Source organism: Mustela putorius, unplaced genomic scaffold (genome assembly GCF_011764305.1).
Source record: "Mustela putorius furo isolate JIRA1106 unplaced genomic scaffold, ASM1176430v1.1 tig00003853_pilon_pilon_pilon, whole genome shotgun sequence".
Lineage (NCBI taxonomy): Eukaryota > Metazoa > Chordata > Mammalia > Carnivora > Mustelidae > Mustela > Mustela putorius.
This window is the reverse complement of record NW_025422005.1, coordinates 54,430,716-54,444,793: the sequence shown is the minus strand read 5'-3', so window position 1 is coordinate 54,444,793 and position 14,078 is coordinate 54,430,716. Positions and strand designations below refer to the sequence as shown.

Sequence of the window (14,078 nt, the reverse complement as noted above, 5' to 3'; positions counted from 1 at the left end):
CATCTGACATGGAAATTAAACACTTAACATGAAACTCTAGGCTAGGAAATCTGCCTTTCTAGAACTTTCCTGAAGTCCAAACAATGACAAAGCAGCTTCTTTAAAAAATATGCACTTCCTAACAGCAGGGTGGAAGGCAGGGCGCTCCCAAGGAGCGCTGGGACCAGGGTGCAGGGCAGAACACATCACAGACTTGCACTATGAGGGTGAGCATTCGATGCACTAGGACATGCCATGGGGCCACAGAACACCCAGACCAGAGGAGGGATGGCTGAAGCTCTAAAGCCAACTGCCAGGCAGGAGGAAGGTGTTGCTTACGCTGCAGCAGCCACGGCCATTCCCCGTCACATGAAGCACACTCAAACAGTAAGACGTACCACTGGTGGTCCCCGTACCACTGCCCGAGCCAGGTCCAGGGGATGAAACCACAGTCCTGTAGGTGGGTGGTGGTGGGGGAGGTGGGGTCGCTCTCTGTCCCAACCCAAAATCTTTGGGAGATGAGATTGTTTCTAAGTAATCATCTTTAATGAAGGTCTGCTCAGCGATTTTCTTCTGGACTTCTTCTAAATTGAGCGGCGACGGTACATTGCGAGGACCACCAGAGGGTCCTGGGGGTCCCGGGGGGCCTGGAGGGCCCGGAGGGCCCGGAGCTGGGGAGTCAGATGGGTTGTCTGATGCAGCTGGTGGGGACACCACCTTTTCCCTTGGAGTCAACTCTGGAGTAACACGTTCCGGGGACGTATCAGAAAAATGGACCCACTTTTCTTCAGCATTAACAGCAACAGACTTGGGGGATAACACGGGCCCAAAAATGCTGTCCAAGTCATTGATTGATGGTAGTTTTTCAATTTTGGCCTCTGTGGCTGACTGGTCATTTCCTGTGGTTAAAGTAGTTGATTTTTAACTTTAATCGACTTGGTGAAAATTATTTGTATGGGGCGGGGGCGGGAGGGGTGAGGCAAAGCATGGTAAACAGATTGCCCAGCAAGGTGTGAAAATAACCCGGATCAGAGCTGAAGGCGAGGAGAGCATTCTCTGCCCCCATAATGTGAGCATCACTTTTTTAGATTGTGGTTTTACCCTTTCTGCTGGGTGACCCCAGGTAGCTACTTTTACCACCGTGGGGCGCTGAGCGTTCTTCCGCTCTCAAAGGCTGCTCACAAGAGTGCGGCGAAGGGTGATCCCTTTGAAAAGGCTGCGCTCGGAAGAGGTTCACAGAGTTCAGGCTCTGGAACTGCAATTCCAAAAGGGAGGTCCCTTCAGAAAGTCTAGCCTATAGACAGCCCCGTAGAAAAATAATTGACAGCCGAGAATCACCCTCATATTTGATCAAGACTGTCTGTTCCAGCTTATTAAAATGTATGCCGAATCTAAGAATATCTGTTAGTTTAAAAAAACTATTGTATCAAAATCAGCTGTACATCCCCTGCCTTAAAAACACCAGAAACACAATACAAAGTTCATTTAAAGAAATATCCCCACACGTATATTTACAAACACACACATATACATCCCACATTCAACACACACAGGTTATTGAGAAGACATCTACTACTTATCAGAACTGTTACCTGTATAGGTATTTAGTAGGGAGGAAAACTGTCAAAACATCTTGATCATTTCTTTTCCCATCAAGTCTAAGCTGTGAACATTGTAGGTATAACTGTGATCTACATCTATCTGGAGCCATGAAACAGAAAAGTCTCGGTTTTGCTACAACATCAGCCTCAGCTCTTCTCTTTAATTCTTATCAGTGATAAGAGACAAAAATTCAAAACTATCTTCTACACTTGGCAGGAAATGTTTGAAAGCAACTGCAACATGAAGCAGTACACTTTTTACCCACTGAGGTTATCGAAATTAGAAGCTGTTCCCTGAGTGATTGCAAAGCATGAGCTGAAGCATCTTTAAATAACTCATTGGTTCTAAGAACTGGCTTGGTTCTTCCATATTTCATGATAGAAAAGAATTAACCTTCAGGGCTCCAAGGCTACAGATAAATGGGGTAGCAGGTTGCATGCCCCACACTATTTATAATATTGTCGCTGGTAGATTTATTTATACCTAAAGTATTTATGGGGATACAAGGAGCCAAAATGATTTGAACTTGCAAACACCTTTACCTGTGACTCTCTGGATGACTCTTCGCTGGGTTTTAATCAATATGAATTTCAAAAAATGACTATGCATTGCACTTGGTCTTGTAGATAAATACCTACCCTGTAGCTATCAAACTCACCAGGCTGCAAAAATAGCAAAGGACAAAGCAGCAATAGCATTCCAAAGGGGATAAGGAACCATATTCGAAGGGCCCAGACACATCACATAGCAATTACTGCTTTGACTTCCTGGCCCAGGAGGACAAGGTAGATTATAAATTGCATGAGTATGTAATATTGATTTTAATAGAAGGTAAAGAGATGCCCTAGAAAAGGTCTGTCTAAAGACATGTGGCAATTCTTTTCCATATTTCATTATCCTTACACTAGCTCTTTGCCACAGGATAATAATGATTCCTGGGGGGAAAAAATTCCCCACCTCCCAAGCTCACCCATAGACTGTACATCCTGGGAACCATTCTATGTCTTTGTAGCTTAGGCAGTTTTAATTCTAGAAAAACAATGATTGGCTCTTGGGAAAAATATGAATTGTGCCTTGAGATTTTTAATTTTTAAATCGTTAACATGAGATCCAACAAAGGGAAATGCCAATTGGACGAAGACTTGGAATATTGAGATTTTCTTTTTCTTTCATCTCACAAGTAAATGCAGCCTTCATTCAACAAAATGATACTGAGGAAAAATGAGTTGAGAAAGAGAACCTTTTTGTGAAACCAGAAAGTGATACTTTAAAATAAGTCTGCATAGTAAATTGTCATGGAAGGAAAGCCCAGTGCAAATTTTTTCATCCTGGAGTCTCTACAGCTCCTGACACGTCCGGGGCAGGTTGAAGTCCAGGGCCACTGCTGATTGCTGTTATCCTCCCAGCACCAAACAAACTGAAACTTACCGGGTGCAACTGTGAGCGGGGAGCCTGTTCGGGGTGGGGTGGCTGGTACATTTTTGGGAGGCAGTGGTGGAGGTGCTGCAAAGACACGAGAAACCAAGCATCAATGATCACTTTCTCTGTAAGTTACAAATCTTCTGTAGGTAAGCAGGATTTGGGTTTTCATTCATATCCCTGCTATTGGAAATGTTATAACCATTAGTGGTCTAACTGTTTCTCAATTCAGGGCGAAGAAACGGAAGCAAGACCCATTCAGATTCAGATTCTTCCCTCCCAGGATCAGTTTATCCTATTTAATTTTATTTTTTAGTTTATCCTATTTATTTATTTTTCTTAATTTTTAATTTTGTAAATTTCTTTTCAGTGTACCAGAGTTCTTTGTTTATGCGCCACACTCAGTGCTCCATGCAATATGTGCCCTCCATAATACCCACCACCAGGCCCCCCCAACCTTCCACCCCCCGCCCCTTCAAAACCCTCAGATTGTTTTTCAGAGTCCACAGTCTCATGGTTTGTCTCCCCCTCCAATTTCCCCAACTCCCTTCTCGTCTCCATCTCCCCATGTCCTCCGTGTTATTTCTTGTTCTCCACAAATAAGTGAACCCATATGATGATTGACTCTCTCTGCTTGACTTATTTCACTCAGTATAATCTCCTCCAGTGCCATCCATGTTGATACAAAAGTTGGGTATTCATCCTTTCTGATGAAGGCATAAACCAGATTCTTCCAGTTAATGATGAAAAGAATCTGTCAAAAGGATGTCAGGTGATAACGATACTAATGTCGTCATTTTATTCATTCATCCCTTTATTTGACAAACTTCAAGCACCGGCAAAGTTTCATATTGTACTAGGAACTGGGGGCACAGGGTTGAACAAAAGAAACCTCTGTAGGTTAAGGAATTTATGATTGAATGGATGAATACCACGTTTACAGATGATCACAATCCAGGGTATGGTGAAAGGAATGAGAATGGCTTGATGGAGGCTTGGGTGAGGGTTTTTTTGTTTGTTTGTTTGTTTTTTACTTAACTTATAAGGTATTATTTGTTTCAGGGGTACAGGTCTGTGATTCATCAGTCTTACACAATTCACAGCACTCACCATATTGGGTGAGGGGGTTTTAATATAGTCAGGATAATATTGCCTAGATTGAGTCTGGAAAGATGTCTTGAAGTTATACATCTTAACTTTTAGTATATTTTTAAAAGTTGAGGCAGTATCATTGGGAGCAGCAAAGAATACACAGATTCCCTTGGTAAAAATGATGGTGAACCAAACCTCTTGAGATAGAAAAAGTACTGTCTTATGGCCCCAGCCCAGAGACTCAGCCTTCTGAACTGGATTTGTCATTTTGTAGGCAAAGTTAGGGATTCCTGGGGTGCCTGGGTGGCTCAGTGGGTTAAAGCCTCTGCCTTTGGCTCAGGTCATGGTCTCAGGATCCTGGGATCGAGCCCTGCATCGGGCTCTCTGCTCAGCGGGGAGCCTGCTTTCTTCTCTCTCTCTCTCTGCCTGCCTCTCTGACTTCTTGTGATCTGTCTTTCAAATAAATAAAAATCTTAAAAAAAAAAAAAAAGTTAGGGATTCCTGTTTCAACAGGTACTTTTTTTTTTTTCTTACTCTCTCTTTAAATGCATGCTTTTCTGTCACTGGCTACATTTGGTAGATTCAAAGAGTTCACATTGATCTCATAAACTAGACACAAGTTTGTCTGTGAATCTTGAATGTAGTCCAGCCTTCCATAACCTAAAAGCGGAGCGTGTCAGCTGGGCCCTGGCCGGAGGGAGCACGGCAGTACCCTTTGCCTGCTTGCACTGGGAAGAGCTCCTTCCTGTCACTCCACCCCCACGTGACTTCATTTAACTTAGAGACCATCCTGTCTTTCTACACGACAGGCATGACTGACAGCAGCATCCTAAAGCACAGAAATACGTGGTTCCTAATCTTAGGTTAGGAGCTTCTGAAACTACACCTCAATGGGTCATGCTTTTCCGTAGAAGTTAGGAGTCCATCAGGGGCTCTGTTTTTGACTAAGCTTCTCCCCGAAAATTGAGGTCATAATCAACAAAAACATAAAACACTGTAAGACCCTAACAATTTAAAATAGCAAACTTATGCTGCAAGCACAAAATGAGCAAAGTATACAATACACATCGATTATACAACAGCTGTACTAAGTGTAACAATACCTCATAAAAATCGGAAAACTCGAAAATGCCAATAATGGCTCTTAAAATCAATACCTCATCTAGGTAAACATTTCATTTATGGACTTTCCTGGCATTTAGGGCGGGTTTTCTAGGAATAAGCTGGATGGCTCAGGTCTCTAAAGAAAGCTTTTCAAGGAAGTTAGAGCATTTTCACTGGATTTATTTCCCAGTGGCAGAGAGAAACATTCAAAATCACAGCACTGGGGTTCGAATTCTTTCAAAGCACACCTTTAAAAGTTCAGATTTTAAAATAGCTATTGGTGATGCAGTTTTTCCTATCCTGTTTTATGAGAGAAATATCTTTGCAAAGACCCGATCACATGGTTTTATAGCAGTATCTCCAGCAAACAACCTCTCGGGCCTTTGATCAGGAATCCCCTTGGTTAATTCCAGTGATTATTTGTAGGCCCCATAAAGCAGAACCCTGGGCATGCTGAACTGGAAAAGTATTAATTGGTGTAGATGTGAGCTTCACAAAATGAAAATATCCTCTGCATCCCACCATCCCTCCAAACTCCTTTCTCTGAGACCGAGTCTTCCTCCCACGGGCATTTTAAGGAGTGCTTTTTCAAGCACACATGCTATGGGAAGTCCACTGAAATGAGAACTCAAGAAATCCATCAAACAGGTGGCTTGACGGGAGGAGCAATCCATTTAAGGCCAAACAGCCCAACCCGCTACAGGTGAAGGGCCATCTTCATCTTCAGGAGGAAGTGGGGAGCATCCTGGAATGTCAGTGCTCATGGCCCCTGGTTTGAGACAAGTTTGTCCTGACCTCCTGTTTCAGCTCCCCACCAAATAGCATCATTTCTCTTGCTCTCCAATTATCCCTCTTTCATCTCAGTGTGTCCTTTCTGTCCCATGCATCCTCCTTGTCCTGTAGGGCTCTCAGAGGCCATCTGATTTGTTCACTTCTGTGTTGTGTGATTGTGTGTAGCTGGAGCACTGTAAGTTTCTTTACCTTCCTTGCTTCTCCCTGTTATAGATGCACCTTGAATGAATGAAGGAAGGAATGTGTCTATGGGATGTCAGAAGACATAATGATTCAAAGTTAATAATTTTATTTTGATATATTATTCTTGCCTTGACAAACTGCCCTAGGCCCCTTTAACTCTGACGCCTATTAGAATCACATCTTTTTTTAATATTATATAATACAAACGTTGCTTACGTACTTTCTACAAGTTGCCTAATTTCACCATGCAGACAGACAGTAAAATGAGTCACTTATTTTTCCAGACAGAGCAGACACATAACTTACTTCCAGTGGGAAAAGGCCTTGTTAACTTTGGCGACTCGATGCTTGGATTAATTGGTTGGCCTGAACCCCATATCTCAGGCTGATCTAAAGGAACTGGAAACATAAAAAGAAAATTTCCCAGGGTGAGATTTAAAAAAAAAAAAAAAAAAGTTCCTGGATTTTAAAACGTAAAATTTCAATGTAAAGTTGAGCTTTGCGAAATTATCTCCCACTTGCCTCAGTACTAGCAAAGTAATTTAGAAGTGGGCTGCTCCTTGTGCCTTTCAAGCGAAAGAATGCAAATGGCAGTGGAGTGTGTGTGTGTGTGTGTGTGTGTGTGCGTGCCTGTGTGTGTGGTGATGGTGGAGATGTCTGTGTGTGCACACATACCTAAATAAAAATTTTCAAAATACAGCATCTGTATTTTCTTCCCGGTTGGTCACTGAAGAACTTTCTGAAAGGCAGAACATGGACTAGCCCTATTTCTGGTGCCCATTTGAAGGTTCAGGCATTAATCCCACGGGCGGTCATTTCAAGTTGGTTTATTTAAAGTTTGGTGTGAATATTTTTCAAAAATGAGAACTCCTGGGTTCTGTAGAGTGGTTTGTATCTTTAAAGGATCATATAGTGTCTTTAAATAAGCCTTTTCCATAATCATAAAGAGAAACAAAATTATTCTAAAATGTTCGGTAAATATCTTAAGAGAACCAGAAAAATAAATAAGGGCTTCAACACCCAAAGTAAAATCAGAGAAATTAAGGCCTATGGGTCTAATGACATTGAACTTAATTTGTTTCTATTTCTTCTGTCTCCTTGTTTTAATTTTTTAAATTGCTATGGTAACCATGTGAACAACCAGGTCTCTGCACTGTATCCAATGCCAGGATTTATATAGGCACTGCCTGTAATTCATTATGTGCTAAATTACAGGCTGGGAAGTTAGTGGGATGTGGATTTGAATCCAGTATCTACAGCTAGGCTGTAGGGCCTTGGGCCAGTTGTGGCATCTCTGAGCTTCCCTTCTTTCAGTGTAGAGATAATAAGAGCAATCGGAAAGTTACTAAAAAGGATCACAGGAGATAATACATATAAATAAATGTATACAAACTCCATATAACACACTTATCCCAAGGCCAGTAGCTATTATATTAGATATTCTAATCTGCACACCACCACCCAGTGGTGGTTGATATTCGTACCAATTTCAGCAGAGGAAGCGAAGCGAAGATTAAAGTGATTAGATAATGTGCCCAAGATCTACCTTGTGAGGTAGAGGAGCCAAGATCTGATCCTGGGCATGCACACTTGACTCCAAAATACATATTTCCTCCCCAGACCTTTTATTTATTTATTTTTTTAATCCCCCCAGGCCTTTTTTAATTAGTGATGTGAGAATCAATAAAAAGAAGTGAGAGCGAGTAGATCTGAAAGGTGAGTGTGGATATTGAAAGAGCTAGTGTACTTGGTGCAAATGTTGAAACTTTATAGAACTTTGGGGGATGAGACCACCTCAAGACAAAGCAAGCCAGGTCCACAGATAAGTTCAGGTGTGTATCTCCTCTCCATCACAAACCCAAAGACGGTCTTAGTTCTGTTCTGTTTTAACATGAAAGCAAATATTATCCGAAGATGTGATTTGATCACGGAGTTGATGTGGGACACCACCTTGATTTTTTTTAAGAACTGTTCTCTATTTTGTAAATCCAGTTTCCATACAGTCATGGATTCCTTTAATAGATAGATTCAAAGGCAACAAATCAAATCCCACCTTTAGTCACTACACAGTTTAGTCATTTAAAAACAAAACTGATCATAGTTGAGTTAATAAGACAACCAATAGCCTCATTGCAAGGTCACCTCGACTTAGGATTCTAAGTTGTAGACATTCAAATCCCTGAAGGAGAAATTTAGGGATGTTCCTGACACATTTTCCTAACTAAGTTATTGAAAAATGTTTTGATGTGGTTGACTGCTAGCTCTCTTTCAGTATCGATTCTCCATTCTTCTGCTGTTAAAAAGTTCTGTCTGGCCATACGACACTGAATTCTCTCTGAGTAGCTCTGGTCAAAGTGATGTATGTCTCTCCCAGAGCTTGCTCTCACGGGAGTTGGCAGTGAGTATACTGGTCTTTCCCCCACTGCCTTCCACCGGCTCCTAACTTTATTCTGACTGGGAGATGATGAGAGCTGGATCAGCTCCTTTGGACCCAGAGAAAAAGGGTTAAGAATAGCAGACCCATCATACCAGTCCTATATTGTTTAATTTAGATTGTTGACATAAAACACAAATAATATTCTATATTGTTTAAGTCCCTGTACTTTGGAGTCTTTTTGGTTCTGTAGCTTAGTCTACTCATTATGTCTTCAAGTCCTGTTGCCTTTAACAGTTAGATTTGATTTCTTTGCCCAACGGTATACAAAATAACATCCATAATACATAAGCCATAGTGTTTTCAGATCAAATGATATTACCACACACCAGAGATACATGTACTGGGCATAAATACACTTCAGGAAGAAATTAGATCCCTTTTATAAAAAGCTTCATTTATGTCAGCAAGCTATACATTATTTATAGCCATCTCAAAAAGATGGTTAATTTTAAAAAGTTAAATATTTAATTCTAGGAGTAAATATTTAGTAGGTAAACCCAGTAATAATGGCCGAATTGATTTTTTTCCCCACAACATTACTGGTAAGTTGCTCAATGATTCAAGGTCATTCTTGGGTCTTGAGCCTGCAAACAAGTCTGTTGTGAGCAACCCAACTGACACCTCCACTGACAAGGTGGAGAACAGAGTAAATGTGGTCAGGGAGGTGAGGTCACGGTGACAGTGACTCTGCCTGGGAGTGTGAAGGTCCGGATCTACCACGATGACCGTCTGGCTCACAGAGCACTTACTCCCTGACTTATTCCCAGTGATCTGTATCCATTTGCAGTAATTCTTACTGACCACTTTTGAGAAGTGTACTTGTGAGCTACTTGATATTTCCGGAAGTAAAATTTCACATCCTAAAGTACTGGAGGTTTGCAAATGATATTCTTGTTCCAACAACATGCCCTAGATCAGAACTTTTCTTTCCTATGAGGATCTGATGGTACATGGCTCAAAACACATCTTTATTCTAGGCAAATTATACTTTAATGAAAAAAAATCTATAGAGATACACATTTTTTTTTTTTTTTTTTTTACCTTCTGTCTTCTGTTCATCAAAAGCCGATTCTAATGGTGGACCAAAGAGGGGAGCAAGGGCCACCGTGTCATCTGTAGGCTTTTTGCTAAATCACATAGATTAAAACAAAACAGAGAGAAAGGGAATATTAATGCTAAAAAGATAGACAAGCTTTCAAATATTTTTCACGGTGAGTCAGATAGACATGTGTGTACTTGTGTACATATGCAGGCATGTACGCAGGCCCCCATGGGGCTAGAAAGTATACGTAAGAATGTCAAATGTATTATGGACCAAGAGAATCACTAGGAGATTAGATCCCTGGTTCTCAATGGGAAACTAAAGAGATGGTCTAGTAGAAATGAGTTGAAAAAGAAAAACTCTTTCAAATCATCATGATTCTCTATACCTAGAAGAGGTAATACTAGACACAACAGTTTGTTTCAAAGCACCTTAGTCTCTTCAAATCTCAAAAACCATTTACATTTGTCCTTACCACATCTCTGTATTGAGCTAATGCCCTTGGTGATTAGTGAAAGTCAGGCATAGGGAGGTTAAATGACAGGTCACCCAAGAAGGTTGTATTTGAATCAGAAACTAGGTCTATTAGTTTCTAATTTCCATCCTGTCTCCCCAACCAACACACACAATAGACTAGCTGTAATCTCCTAATACCTTAAACACAGGCTATTCCAGAAAAAGAAGAACATTGAGAAATCAAGGGGAAAGGAGGGAATAAATTAAAATCTTACCCTTCCTCCCAATCATTACTTAAACTGATTATAAACAAAAGGCTCCATAATCTTCACTTCTTCCCAGACCTGATCCCCCTCATTGATCCAGATGAGTTCTGTGTATGAGTGTGTGTGTGTGTGTGTGTGTGTGTGTGTGTGTGTGTGTAGTAGGAGTTAAGAGGTTGAAGAAAGAGTGGGGCTGGAGAGGGAGACAAAATGAAAAGGATCCAACTTTTAAATAGAAATAGTAGTCTTGGGTGCCTGGGTGGCTCAGTGGGTTAAGCCGCTGCCTTCGGCTCAGGTCATGATCTCAGGGTCCTGGGATCGAGTCCCGCATCGGGCTCTCTGCTCAGCAGGGAGCCTGCTTCCCCACCTCTCTCTGCCCGTCTCTCTGCCTACTTGTGATCTCTGCCTGTCAAATAAATAAATAAAATCTTTAAAAAAAAAAAAAAAACGAAAGAAAGAAAGAAATAGTAGTCTTCCTGGAAAACAATCCTCTTTTGTACAATATTAACCCAAAGAACACACAGTGCAAAATACAATGCTTTGCTAAAGACAAAAAAACAAAATAAAGATTCTTTTGGTGTATGACAGGTGCAATGTATCATGAAATTGAAACCAACTGAACAGAGTATTCTTCATAGGGCAATACAATCATGTACCCTAAACACCAAAAGACCTCTTCACACAGACTCCAACCCTCGCATCAGTGAGGGACCTGCACATGTCTGATAGTCACTCTAGGTGATTACACAGTACTTCCCCCTATGGATCTCCCTCCAGCTGCACTTGTGAGAAATGGTAACATACCTGAACCATGCTATGGACTTAACATATGAGCAGAGCCTTTACTAACAGAAGTTGAAAATTCAGCCTAAAGGAGATCTGCTGAATTATTAACAAGGAATGCTTGCATGATGCCTTCTAGGAAACACAATTAAAGCCTTCCATGCTCACCTTACAAGTTCCGGCGTTGGTGTGGAACGCCTGGGTCTCGCCACTTCTTCACCTGATGTACAGGACAAAGAAAGCTTTTAGGCATACTCTTACTATTTCTTTCTCCTATGTCTTATGAGCTATGTTTGGAAACACTTAGAGATTTAAGTTCCATCAATAACCAACTCAATATGAAAATTTTGCAAAACAAACCCTCTACTTGGGCAGTGTAACAGCCACATATCAAACATATGTAGTACCATTTTATCTGGCATTTGGAAAGCCTAATTAACCAAGGAATTACCATGATAAGCTGTCAAACAGAAGAGCTGGATATTGCAGAGTTTACCGGAGTAGCCTACCATTCTTCGAATGTCTGCCGCCTCGAGCAGTTCCGCTTTCCAATTACCATAAGAGAATACTAAGCCAGGCCATATGTACATAGTACAGGAATCCAGCATTCTTTGCCTGTTCTTTTCTTGAAATGCCAAGAAAATGTTACATGAATTTAGAATTTGCTAGAATGTGCTATATGCAGCAGAGGAAAATCATGCCCTACATAAATTATAACCTGTATTATATCACTTTGGTTGACTATAATTTTTGTATCCGATAACATTAGGAATGGATTAGTTGCATCTATCTTCAGGCCCTTCTGCCCTTCTCCTCTCCCCACCCCTTCAGCAAACACACACTTGATTAACGTTATTTGTAAAGGCAAATGATAAAGCAAGAATTGACAAATCTAGGAAGAAGATTGCAATGTTTTTCCAGAAACATATTCATTTCAGAATTTAAATATTAATCACTCAGAACCCACGAGGCTCCTTTATCATTACGAGATTTCTTTGCTGTAAAAGTAAAGCATTCATGAGCCTTAAAAATCAAGCCCAAGAGTGTATAATGCAAATATATATACATATGCTCTAAGATCCAAGGAACTATTTCTCCTTTTAAATTTTACTCTATTTCTGGTAGCTAGGATATACTTACTGGATAAGTTCCTTTTAATTGCACCCTAGAATTAGAAATAGACACTATAAGGTTTAAGACCACATATATGTTATGTACAATATGTATATTTCTGTCATTGCAATTCAACTGAACTCAGAAATGCAGATGGGGAAAAATGAAATCTTTCTCAGAACTGCATTCAAGTTGGAAACTGTAGACACACACATATAAATCAGTTTTTCATTTTACTCAAGGATTATAAAGGGAGGGTAATCATAAGTCTCCTGAACCAGAAAAACCCCTTACCTGGGTAGATTTGGCAAATTAAGCAAACACTGAATAGTCTATTAAAAAAAAAAAAAAACCAAACTTGAAGTCTATCAGAAATAAATCCAAGATTAATATATGTTTATATGTTTGATGTTTGAAAATAATAGAATGTATTAGGAGTATTTTCTGCTTTTATCAGGGTAGGGGTAGTCCATGAATTGTTAGTAAAAATAGTCATTATTCTACTAATGTAATTTGTAAAGATCTACTCAACAAATGTTAAAGGGAAGGAAAACTTGTGGAGGCATGGGCCCTGGATATTCTGCTGTAATCAGGGGCCAGGGAATTCCATTCTCTCCAGCTGCCCTCCCTACCCCAATTTTTTCCACCTGCCTGCCACAGGGCTCTCTGCCACCTGGAAGTCATTCCTTTAGATCAAGGCATTGTGATACTGTAGGAATACAAACAGCCCTGACAGGAATAATTTGAGAAGGTCATGCCTTGCTCTTATAATACCCTAGCAGAAATTTATTTCCATCACATTTCCATCATGGAAAGATTGATTAGAAAAAAAATCTGATTCAAAACTGCTCTGAAGTCTTCTAAGCATGGGATGCTGGCAGAAAAGGAGAGCCCTAGACAAAGAGCATCATGGGTAGGACATGACTGGAGAGGGCTTGCCTTAGGAGAATGGTGGGGACTGGTGCTGGGGGTGGGAAAGGGCAAGTATTGGAAAGTATTCCAGAGGGTGTGCCCAGGGCTTGGTGGCTGGTCACAGGTAGATCTCTTCTGTCACTTGGCAACATTAACAACACAGGACCAGACGTAGAGTCTCTGTAACAGACCTGGAAGAAACTTCTTATCTTCTTTCCTAGGACTTATTAGAATTTTCTGTCTCATTTTGAGCTCATTTAACAGTAGAGGGGCAGTTTCAATCTGAGCAAGAATTCACTAGATGTTTTCTAGTGAATGGCTCAATTTTTCAAACTTTATTTTCTGCTTGTCTTGCCTAATAACACGATCTGCGTATCTGTCCCATTATAGAGAATTATTCCATTATTAGAAAAGATTTTTTAAATAGATATTTATCTTATTTACTTTAATGAATAAACATTTTAAATTCATATGTTTAAGCTAACATGTTTATTTAAACTAATAAGCATTTAAATTAAATATAGTCATTAAATCAGCTACAGTCATTAGTATGGGAGTTTGGATACAGGTTGGCTTTTAGAAGATAAGGCTCTATGGACAAAAATAAGAGATCAAATCATCTAAATGAATTAAAATGTTTTTCTTGGTTTCAGAGCCTCAGATGGTCAGATTTTCTTATGGGTGTGTAATAAAGATACCGAGTAGCCAGCCACAAGGTCATCAATGAGGGAACCAGATTCATCTAGAATTACAAGACCTGAAATCCAAGAGATAGGGGACCCCAGAGGCAGTATTGAAGATCTTTCGGCTCCCTATCTTACCCTTTTTATTAAAAATGTAATGCGTATGAAACCGAAGAAGGTACAAGACTTCTTTTGTACTCAGTGGTTCCAGGTGTATT

At 40.3% G+C, this 14,078-nt stretch overlaps 1 protein-coding gene across 18 annotated transcripts in view; it reads right to left on the bottom strand.

The window, feature by feature from the left end:
* SGIP1 (SH3GL interacting endocytic adaptor 1) overlaps positions 1–14,078 on the bottom strand; it is a 214,293-nt gene that overhangs the window by 70,675 nt on the left and 129,540 nt on the right. For 10 of the 18 annotated variants that reach the window (XM_045064685.1, XM_045064684.1, XM_045064688.1 and 7 more), the window contains 6 exons: positions 12,293–12,317; positions 11,321–11,372; positions 9,650–9,735; positions 6,478–6,570; positions 3,010–3,084; positions 378–878 (listed from right to left, as the gene is read on the bottom strand). In XM_045064685.1, coding sequence (XP_044920620.1) covers positions 378–878; positions 3,010–3,084; positions 6,478–6,570; positions 9,650–9,735; positions 11,321–11,372; positions 12,293–12,317 — 832 coding nt within the window. The remainder of the gene's footprint in view (positions 1–377; positions 879–3,009; positions 3,085–6,477; positions 6,571–9,649; positions 9,736–11,320; positions 11,373–12,292; positions 12,318–14,078) is intronic. The other 8 variants (XM_045064690.1, XM_013061677.2, XM_045064693.1 and 5 more) reach the window with 1 other exon arrangement.